We start from the raw sequence: 11,325 nt of genomic DNA, 5'->3' as shown, positions 1-11,325 counted from the left end.
ACGGGTTGGGGGCGGTCGGGCCCTGAGTTCCCGGTCACCTTGTGTTATGTCACACACCCACTCTCCAGGAGGAGCTGCACGGGGAGTTGCAGGAGGCGTCCCCTGCAGTAATTACTCCCTTGTGCGTTACTGCCTGAGGGCTTCACACTCTTCCTGTACAGACAGCCTTGAAGCTGAGTCCCTGACCTTGACTTTTCCCGACTACAGTCTGCCTCCCTAAGAGGACATTTAAGAGGGCCTGCCAAGCTGCTTTGGGTGCAGAGACTGACAGCGGGCCTTAGAGGTAATAAATAAGCCACGTGAGACACCGAGAGCCTGAAGTGCTGACAAAACCCCACGAACTAGGAAAATCGTTATATCGACTTTTAAGTGATGCATTATTTATTATATAAGAATTTTTAAGTGTTTGATATTAAGATTAAATAATTCAAGCCCATTTCCTTTCCCACATATTTCTTCTACTCATCTGTCCAGTAAGCCCTCTGCTCAGCCTCCTCGAGGACAAGGGGCGCCACCAACTGTCCTTGAGAAGCTCCTTCCTCCCGCAGAGACCTTGGGGGCAATCTGGGCATGGACGATGAGGGGCTCACGTGACCTGGAGGGACAGGGATGTGGGGTACAGTGCGTGGACGCTGGGCCTCACCCGCAGCTGTGCCCGCAGCGTGCAGAGGGGCCGATGTCACAAGTACGACCATGGCTGGAAACAAGGGATGGATTTTATTGGTATCACAACTGTAGGCTCATTATAAAACCATACAAAGTTGCAATACTGTGCAGAAAAGGTCCATTTCTTAAGAAAATAACTCTCATATCTCGACGGAGTGCTGTTAGCTGCTGCATGTGTATTTCCTGGCGATGCTCTGACTGCCTATGAAAGCGGGGTCCACCGAGGCCACCTTGGCCGCCAAGAAGGAGTGGACACAGTGCAGGACAGCTGTCACGTCCTCAAACTCCAGTTCCTGCCAGAGAAACAGAGGAAGTGAGTGTGCGTCAATATCAGGAAAACGTGTGACAAAGTCTACACCTATCGACAGCAGGAACGGTACTTGAGTGCGAACACGCTCGGAGTCAGGGAGGCCGGACGAGGATGCGAGTCGTGTGACCCACACGGCTACAGACACGAATGGACCGGGTTTCATGTCGCACTGGTGTCCTGGCGACTTAGTCCGACTTAGTCTCAGTTCCTTGTTTTCCTGTCACTAACAGAGCTCGACACTTATTTCTTCTCTTTGGCAACCGACATGGTCTATGCCGGGTCCAAGGCCCTGGTCGGCAGGGACCTGATTGGGGTCCTCCTGGGAGCGTGGCCCACTCAGTGAGCGGTGATGTCGCTGCCGCAGGGCTCAAGGCATCGTGATTCAGTGGCGCTAATCACGTGCTTTAGCCCTGGTGTGTGCACGTGTGTCCACATGTGCATGCGCAGACATGTGCCTGAGTGTGTACCCCGCAGGGTGCATGTGTATCTGTGCATGTGTGTGTGTGCAGTGCATGTACGTGGGGGTGAGTACATGCATGTGTGGGGTGAGTATTTGTGCCTGTGTGTGTGTGTACATGCCATGCATGAGGGTGAGTGTGAGTGCATGTGTGGGTATGTGTGTGTGTGTAGGCGGATGAGTGTACATGTGGGCACGTGCTTCGTAACAAAGACCACCATTGTCTGAACACCCAACAGCTCCGAACAGAGTGCCAGGGGCAGGGGGACAGATGAGTCACCTAGTCCGTCCCTAGCCTGACACCATAGCGACAGGAGAAATAAGAAATGATACCTGGGGGTGAGTCTCCTTCAGAGATCATGGTGGCCCCAATAAGAAAACAAAATTACAAATACTCCAAATTACAAACTCCTGGGCCCCTCACTCCCGTTTTAAAGATCCCGAATGCTATTTAAAAGCAAAAGCAGCCGCAAACGGACATCACCCTTCCTCCTGCAGCCCCCACTGCCGTGCCCACGCCACGTCAACACGCGCGAGTCGCGATGAGCCGGAAGGAGTGAAGCAAACTGTTCTAAGGCCAGGCTCCTCTCGGGAAAGGCGACCTCCTGTCTTGGTGTCTTGGAGGTGAAGCGTGACCCTCGCCGCCCTGCCGCTCCTGCCCCGGGGGGGCAGCCTGAGCGCACGGCTCTGGCTTTTTCTTCTACTTTGACGTGACAAAATTCCAGAATAACGAAGAACAAAATTCTTTTGAAGGTGACTGATGTTTGATTGACATCCTATTAGCTACATCTTGTCCAAATTCTAGCGTAGTTATTCCAAACCGTTGAGGTGGCATCAGAAAGAAAGCGGTGCCATCTCAAAGGACAAGGACGACAAACTCCGGCGGGTCTGCTCCACAGCTGTGCCCCTTCAAGCACCTCTGGGGCAGGATCTGGCCTTCTCATTCTGGGGCCGACGGAGGGGGAAAGTGGACACGGCCCCCACACGAGGGACGGCGGCACCCCAGGGGAAGGCGTCCTTCCTGCCACCCAACTACGCAACTCACGACTTGACATCCCAAAACTTCCTTTCAATCGAAGCCCACTGGCCCCTACGCAGGGACAGCACCTGCCTGCCTTCCTCTGGGCCGCTCCTTCATGGGTGGCTCTGGGATGCAGGCGGACACCCCGAGTCCTCGGGCAGCAGCTGTTCCCCTGCGTGGCCACGAGCAGGAAGTTCATGCCCTAGCCAAGTGACCTCTGCTGCCAGCGGAGGGGGCCTGCGGGAGGGCGAGCTCAGCTCAGAGGGACGCCCTCCGAAGGGACAGAAGCGGAGACGTGGTGACCCCGGCTCCCTGTGCGTGGAGCCGCCCCATGTCCTGTGGCTCCTAGGGAAGGGGGCCCCTTCGCTTCGCCCCACATGCGTTAGGCTCTGTGCGACCAGGGCCCAGCCTCGCAGCTGCACCCCGGCTGCTTGTTCCTGATCAACGACGATTTGCTTTGACTTTTCCTAAGGGTTGACAGGCAGAATGTGCAAAGTGCTGGGGGTCGTCCTGTGAGAGCTTTGCGACATTCAAGCAGTTTCCCGAGGAATCACTACACTTGTCACTCAAACCCCGCCCCACAGAATCCGGAAGCCAAGCTGGGCTGAACTGGACGAACCCCCTGCTCGACCCACAGCCAGAGCCGTGCCCAGAGTCATTCACTGTGGTCGTCCCTGGACGAGAGAGAAAGCAAGCGACGTTCTTGGAAATACACAAGGTTCTCACAGACTAACACAAACTTAATTCGCTGTGCGGCTGTGTGTCCGAGCAGCAGTGACCGACCTTGTTGGAGGGACGTTTTGCAGAAAGGCCATCACGCCCCTGCGACTTGTGTGTTGGGTCTTGGTTCTGCGTGTGCAAACTGGAAGCTGCTTTTCGAGTCCCCAGAGCCTCGTCCAATAGCAGCGCTACAGCCTGCGACGGAGACGAACAGCCACGCGCACTGACACACCAGCCCGGACGCAACAGCCGTGATTTTCATCTCAAACACTGAGGCCGAAGCCACTCGGCAGAACCGCCGAGGCCCCGACAGAAAGCAGCGTGCTCGCGCCATGAGGTCCGCGCAGCGCCGAAGTCCGGGGACCGCGGTGAGGCCCCGTCCTGGCTGTTTCCAGAAACGGGAGGAGCGGGCACCCGTGAGCGTTTCGCCGCCTTCGGTGCAGCCACGGCCGACGACTCTCCAGCCACCTCGCCAGCAAAGCTGTCCCCAGTCAGGACGCGGCCACTCGAGTGGCCGAGAGCAGACGCCGACGTTGTGTGCAAACTCAGGGCTCACTGCGACTTCGAAGACCGCGTGTCCGTCCAACCGTCAGCAGACTGGACAGTCACAGCACACGCCATGCTGAGGACGGAGCGGCGCCCCCCGGGATTTGTCCGATAGCAAGTGTCGCATTCGAACGGGAGTTTCTGTTCCCACAGGTCTGAGGAGAAAGTCGACTGGAGAGAGAAACGGCCTGGGCTCCTGGGGACGTGGCAGCGAACGTCCGGCCGGCCCCGCGGTGTCGCTGCAGGGGCGAGGCTGCCAGCTCCGCTGCTCGGCTCGCGGACCAGACCGGCCGGGCCGTGCGGGCGGGGGGCTGCGGGAACTTGGGGGCCCAACCCTACGGGGGACCTTCCCGCGTCACTGGTGGGGAGCGAGGCCCGCCGCTGGCGCCGCGTCAAACCTCCGGCTGTCATCACCGAAAGAAAATCGTGCAGCGCCGTTTTGAAGCCTCGCGTCAGTCCCCGAGATGGGACGAGGGACTCGGGGGTTCGGTGTGTGAGGCTCAGTGGAAAATCTGGTGAGGAGCCCGCCCCTGACTGACAGACTCTTTACCTGTGCAGGGGCCGTCTGAGGAATGACGGGGACAGAGCGGCCCGAGGCGACAGACGTGATCCTTGTGAGGAATGATGGGGACAGTGCGGGGGGAACTGGCCTTGGGTCTGTCCCTGGACCAGGCACCTGGTGACTACGCGCTCCAAAGGGACCGACTTTCTCTCAACATGACAGACTCTTGGGACATGTGTGGCGGAAAAAGTGACAGACTCTCTGCAAAACCAGACCGCATGTGCCACGTGGCCCCTGTTCTGGTTCAGATGCTCTCGCTTTGCAAATATTAGTAACCAGACCCCCCCCAACCCCCCGGAAAGGGGCCCCCATCGCGCGCGGTGCTGCGTCTGGCGAGGCGCGGTGGGTCGCCGTGTGCTCGCCGCTTCTGCGTGTGGGCGGAAAGACAACCACCCAGGGACGATTCTCATGCTCGGGTAAAGGGAAAACCAGGATCCGCCTCTGAGTCCTGCACGAAATGCACTTGAGTAGAGAAGGTAGTGCTTCTGCTCCGTGCCCAGCGGGCACCCCAGGGCCTCTGGAGGCAAAGGGCTCTTGCTCAGGAGGCGCTAACGTGCTCTGCTGGAGTGACACACCTGGGACTTCTGCCGGACAGGCGGGGCTGGCAGCCCAGAGTCCCAGCTCCACGCAGTCCTGGGAGGTGGCGGGAGGTGCTTCCCACATGGCAGGTGCGTGGGCCCGATTAAGAAGCACGCAAAGGACCTGGACGGACATTCTCCAAAGATGACCTATAAACGGCCAGCAAGTACATTAAAAACTGTTCAACATCACTAACTATCAGGGAGATGAGACAGCACCTCCCACCTGTTTGGATGACCTGACGCAGAACCATAGGAGACGACGGTGTCGGGGGTCAGCCTTCCAGTCTTCCCCCTCCCACCCTCCCTCCCTCCCTCTCTCTTTTAGGGTCCCACTTGGCTCACGGCTAATGTCCCCTAGACTCCCTTCAGGGCAGCATGACCGAGAGTAGTCAGCTGTCACAGCCCAGTGTCCTGCGTCTGTGCTTGAACTGTCATCGGCTGCCCCCTTGCGCACCTCATGACCCACCAGCCTGGACAGTGTTTATACTCAGAGTTTTATCTGTTCCCTGACTATACGGATGCCGAGAAATTCTACACCATTTCTATTGCACTTAGGAGTAGACGTGGCACACCATCTCATTACACTGAATGACGCGTTGTCAGAGTCGACGCTAAACGTTCAGAGATAACATGTCACGTGTGGTGCGTCCCCCCGATTGAGTTCATCAGAAAAACGAGCGTGCAGAGGGCTGACTGATCCCGAGCAACACGTGTTCACGGGTTTAATGTTTCTGTTTTTTCTTAGTGTGTGGACCTGCCCTCGGTTTGTCTTTAGTTTATATTAAAACTGGGTTGTTAACAATACATTTACACCTAAAATAAGGGGGAAAAATTCAGCTCAGTGCGATGAATTTATAAGTTGCGTCTAAAGCTGTTTGTTGATATCACAGATAATTTATCATACACTTAAGTGGTTTGTAAAACTCTTCCTTTAAATTCTGACTTCTCATGCGTTTTCAGATATTGACTTCCTGCTAATATTTACTAAGAAATGTGATTTCTGGTAGAATCCAACCGTATTTCAGGGGTCTTGACGTTGCCTGGCTGTGGCAGAGGGCCCCGCCTCGGGCCGACTCGCGTGTTTCCCGCGGGGGGGAAGACGGCTCCGCGGCCCGTTCGCGTGTCACTCTACCTGTGGTGCGGGCAGCGGAGCGTGCGCCCTACCTTCATCTCAATCTGCTTGGTCTCGAGATCCTGAAACAGCAGCTTGACACGAGCTTTCCCGTCATCCGAAGACCCCTTAAGCTGCGAGAACTTGAACCTCCAGAGGACGTTCTGCAAAGGCATGAAGTTAATTAGTGATTTGGAAACGAGAGCTCACTTATTTCATTAAATCTATTTGTGACTTAATCATCTGTTTAAACAAAAGCAGACGTTTGCTTAGTACACCGAGCTCGTGATAGTTGATCAGAATCACCACCTTCTCTCTCCCCACCCACCGCGGAGGTGCTCACTCCGCCCAGCTCCCTTTCTGCCCTCCGGCCAGGCCCGCGGAGCGGGTCGCGGTGCCCTGCGATGCCAGCCCGTCCCGTCTTCTCTACAACCCCATCCGCCCTCATCTGCCCCGTCCAATTTCTTCGGATTTTTCTGTACGTAGCCTGAAAGCATCATAAGCTCGCTGCTCATTCTTCTGCCGGTAAAACTTTTAAAAATCGACTTTGAGGCCCAGTTGTTGCTACAGGACATGAGACCCGGCCCGGAGTGCAGACGAAGCGGCCGCGCCAACCCTGACTGATGGGCCGTCCGTGGCTGTGTCCATGGCACCCAGCTTTAGTTTCTGCCCCAAGCTGAAAAACGTAAATAATGTCCCTCTCTATAGCACAAAGATTACTTCGTGTTTGCTAAGGCGCTTCAGAGACAAAATGCACTCTGCAAGTTCTCACTCTTTAATAAGCAAGGCTGTGGCAAGCAGCAGCTTGATGCCTGACTTGATAAATGATTGTCTTTAATTACAGACACTTCATGATAATAAATCTCTATCTTCCCAGGAAAAGCCCAATACAAAGCAGCAGTCACTTTTAGCACGTTAGAGGCTGCGTTTCTATTAAAAGCATTTATTTTGAAATTACGAACGTATTTTTCCGTGCGTGTCCTGAAGGCAGAGAGGCCGGGACTCTGGGGGCGTTTGAAGGCACTTTCATCCTATCTGACCCATGGTGACCTCCAGGTGTGGGCCATGTCCTTCTCTGATTTTGAATCTTACAGCTGCACAGAGTCTCTGCACTTTGGGGCAAAGTGTCAGAACACCTGTTCCTTCTAGATTCTGAGAACCCCCAGAGTCGCAGGCCCCAGGGGACATTTATTCCAGCTCTTCACTCCCAGGGCAGGAGGCTGAGTCTCTGCCCCCGACTCAGGCTTGGAGATCACTGCCCACATCCCAGCGAGGACAGAGTGGGCAGTCAGGACACTGGGCCACAGCGCTGGGCATCCGTGTGATGTCCAGCATGAAACCTGGGCCTCTAGTCAAATCTGGAGAACTTTTTCAGACAAGTATTTGGTTAACAAGTATTGCTGCCATGTTGAGTCTAGTTCTGACCCAGAAATAATACACACACGGTCAGACCTGTCAGGGTAATACATGCAGAAGTGCTAATTATCTTGTGAATATCCGCGTGGTAAGTCTCAATCTAAGTGTTTCTAGGCCAAAAACCTATTTGATCTTTCCATAATGACTTATATAAAGGACTTATATTATGAAGCAAACATCATTTTCATAATTATTCAGTCATTTCACACTCAGTAATCAGTTATTTTCATAATTATTTCAGGTCAATCTACAAGTAATTGAAAACCTATTTACACTTAACTTACAAACAAAGGTTTCTCAAATGCAGCAAAATTGTAAATATTTCATGGAGTTAGAAGTCATTGTTATACTCTTCACAGTTAAGCGGGGAGAGCTTTTCTTTTGAAAATTTATTCAAATATTGTAAATTGAAAAAAAAAAATTAAGGAATCCATGAAACGATTTCCTTTTCGTACTGTCGTTTTGTTTCCATTTTCAGTTACTATCAGGATGTAAAACAGACACGAAAGTTTTAGGCCACAGCCTCCTGAGATGACGAAGCATCCACCTGAGACTGTGGAGTCGAGCCTTCGCCTCCAGGGGAAAGCAGGTTGGGGCAGGGGGCAGACTGTACCTGATGCTCAGGTGAGCGAAAGGCCGGTAAGCCGGATCATGAACCGTGACTGACAGCGGACATGGCCCTGGGCGGCAGGAGCTCCAGCCGCGGGGAGGGGACTTCCAGAGGCAGAGGTCGCCCAGAGGCCGAGCGCCCAGTCCAGAGCAGCCCCTGGCCCGGCCAGGCCTGTCGTGTCCTGCCCCTTCCCAGCGCATAGGCCCCCGTCACGCTGGGAAGTCAGCTGGCTGATTCTGGCACCGTCCGGGTCAGGGTCCACTCCGGCCAGCCGAGCAGGTCACCACGGTGGCGGCCCGATAATGCAGGCTGATCCCGGGCTGAGTTTGGTCATGCGGTCAGTCTCTGGGGTGTTTCAACACCGCAGCGTCTGCTCGGGGCCCCAGCCCGGTTCCGCATCGCGTTAAGAAACATGCTGGACTCCCCGATTTTCACTGGGTTACTTTTAGGGCTGGCCAGGAAGACGTGCTGGGCGCAATGGTGGGCAATGGCCCTGCAGGGCCTCAAGGCCAGGCCCGGATCCGTGGGGACTCGGGTGTCATGCAGAAGAGGTCACGTCCTAAGGAGACAAATCTCGGGGCAGCGCGGGAGAAAGGGGGCCGGCAGGCACTGAAGGCCAGGCTGCTGTTGGGGTGAGTGTACAGTGGCACAGGGGACACCCGCCCAGCATCTCCGCTCCTGGGAATGCAGATGCGGTGAACCCCAGTCTACCCAGCCCTGCACCCCAGTGCAGACCCTGCCATGTACAGGGGCTCGGGCCTGTGTCCTTGTCATCTGCCCCGTCCCCGGGCCTTCTGACGGCACCTCCAGATGTCAGCGCTCTGAGCCAGGGGGTGACTCCCTTCACCCCATCCTGCAGAATTGGGGCTCTGAGTCCCTCAAAGGGAGGGTGCCAAGCCCCTCTTACCCCACAGTCGCTCACCTGCCCTGCCCTGGCCGTGGGGCGCAGGTGACGGGCACTGTGCCTGCAACAGGGCACCTTGGGGACCCACAGGAAGACACAGTGGCCTCTGCCAGCTCACTGCGTGCCTGGTGCCCCACAAACCTTGAATAAACCATGCACAGAAACACTGACACGGGAGAAGGCCCCAGGTGAGTGGCCGGCCCTCAGGCGAGGAGCGCCTGGCTCCCCACGGCCACATGGCCAGACGACACAGCCACGTGCAGCCGGAGGACGGGGCCACCCCTGGGCCCTGGGCGGTTAGGACTGCGAAAACTTGCTCATGGACAGTCTCTGTCACCAAGCAAGAAACAAGTTTGTCATCAACACTGCCTGGCTCTGGGCCTTGAGGAGACACTGGGCCCCTGGGCACAACATGGGAACGAAGGCTGAGCATGAAGGAGCCACCGGCACACGACACAGCTGGTCAGGGCCGGGGCTCCTGCCGGACGTCGCGGGGGTCAGCAGCTGAACGGCCACGAGCCACGTCGCCAGGGGTGCGTGGCAGCCGCTGCTGGCACCTCACCTTCGTCTTGCTGTCGACACAGGTGAATCCCAAAGCGAAGTCCACGATGAAGCACAGCGTCTCTCCTCGCCAGCTGCACACGTATGTTTTGGACTAGAAACAAGAGTATTGGTTTTGAGAGAACACTCTTCAATGAGGCTGTTTGGCAGTGATCGGGAGGTTGCAGCCCCACCCCCGCCCGTGCTCAGAAACCCCTTTTTCAAATGTGTCAACACGCAGACCGCATGGAGAGGAACTGGACGGTCACAGGGTCGTGGGGACGCTCTGCCCGGAGCAGCCTTCCTCAGGACGTCCACCAGCAGGGAACCTCCAACCCCGTGACAGCGGACACCCTGTGGGCTTCTCGCTGACCAGACACAAACCAATGAGCCAGCGAGTCTGTCCAGCTAAGTGCTGCTGGAACGCTCAGTGCTGGCTGATGCTCGCTCCTCCCTCGGAAAGGACCAGCTGCGTCCTAGGAGATGCCCCAGGACAGAGGCAGGGCCAAACGCTGTCCCCGAGGAAGTGGACACACTGGCCAGCGGCCCAGTGGGAAACATCCAACAGCAGGAGAATGAGCACAGCAGATCCGACCCAGCGAGCGAGGCCCCTCACGGGTGTGGGTGCTGCAGTGGGGCGGGCGGCCCAGCCCCGGGGTGCAGGCTTCTGCTGACGGTGGCCCTGAAACCAGACCACGGAGCCACCCGTCTCCAGGGCGCAGGCACTGAGGGCTTGAGCACAGGCACACACAGGGCTCCTGCCCCTCATGCTCACACACACTCACACTTACACATGCTCACACACTCATACACATGCTCACACACACTCAGACACATGCTCACACACACTCAGACACATGCTCACAGATACTCACACACACGCTCGCACACATACACACGATCACAGATACACACACACGCTCGCACGGACACACACACACCTTGGGCACACTCCCAGACACGTCAGGCAAAAGCACAGAGTGCAGAGACTTGTGCTTAAGTGCGAGTTCCCCACTTTCCAGTCGAGGCACAAACCGGGGAACGAGCCCCGAGGTCTCGCTGAGCTCGCTGCTTGCGACCATCTGCGACTCCCCCGCAGGTGAGACGCCCCCACCATCGTCCGGGGCAGTGGGAGGACATGGTGGTCAGTGCCCTCGGCTCTTTAAGCTGGTAGGTTTCATCCTGCCAGCTCAGGAAGTTTTCAGTCACCGAGTCTTTAAAATTTTTTTAAATTTTTTCAGTTACAGTTGACACTCAGTGCTTTTTAGTCTCTGGTGTACAGCACAGACGTTGGACCTGTACACGCCTCACCAGGTGCTCCCCCGGTAAGTCTAGTGCCCACTGACACCACACGCACAGTCATGATGATGCTACTGACCATGCGCCCTGGCTGCACGTGCACCGCCGTGGCCACTGTGGGCCCCGCCCCCACCATCCCAGTGACAGGACAGTTCAGCCAATTTCTGCTGGCCTGTGTCCAGGTCCCCCTGCCCCGCCGTTCCGTCTTGAGCTCACCTTCTCGTTTTCATGCTGTTTATTCCTAAAACGCTTGTCTGGCTCTCCTTTATGATGGATACATCCCCACGGCAACATCACGTGGCCCGGCGGAGGCTCTGTGCCTGTCATTCGTTTCAGAGCTCTGCTTTCGGAAGGATTTTTATCACAGCTGCTTTAAAATATCTGTCAGATAATTCTAACACCTGTCACCTTCATGTTGGTGGTCACTGTAATCATTCGTGCAGTTTGAGATCTTCCTGGTTTTTGGTGAGCAGGGATTTTCTGTGTTGAAACTCGTCTTATTTAAGTCGTCTTTCTCTGGCACGTCTTCTGCGGGGAAGTAGGGCTGCCAGCCTGGCCTCCGTTGGTATGTGTCCCTGCCTT

The 11,325-nt window shown here is 56.0% G+C and overlaps 1 protein-coding gene across 1 annotated transcript in view; it reads right to left on the bottom strand.

Moving 5' to 3' along the window:
• Nucleotides 1-725: 725 nt before the first annotated feature.
• Nucleotides 726-11,325, bottom strand: part of SNTG2 (syntrophin gamma 2) — a 95,958-nt gene continuing 85,358 nt past the window's right edge. Inside the window, exons 14-16 of the mRNA XM_039855034.1 lie at nucleotides 9,467-9,559; nucleotides 6,028-6,138; nucleotides 726-959 (exon numbers count right to left, since the gene is read on the bottom strand). Coding sequence (XP_039710968.1) covers nucleotides 828-959; nucleotides 6,028-6,138; nucleotides 9,467-9,559 — 336 coding nt within the window. The 3' untranslated portion in view covers nucleotides 726-827. The remainder of the gene's footprint in view (nucleotides 960-6,027; nucleotides 6,139-9,466; nucleotides 9,560-11,325) is intronic.

The sequence above is a fragment of the Pteropus medius genome, unplaced genomic scaffold, assembly GCF_902729225.1.
Source record: "Pteropus medius unplaced genomic scaffold, Ma_sr-lr_union100, whole genome shotgun sequence".
NCBI lineage: Eukaryota > Metazoa > Chordata > Mammalia > Chiroptera > Pteropodidae > Pteropus > Pteropus medius.
The sequence above is the reverse complement of the archived record's forward strand: the minus strand, read 5'-3'. Positions and strand labels throughout refer to the sequence as shown.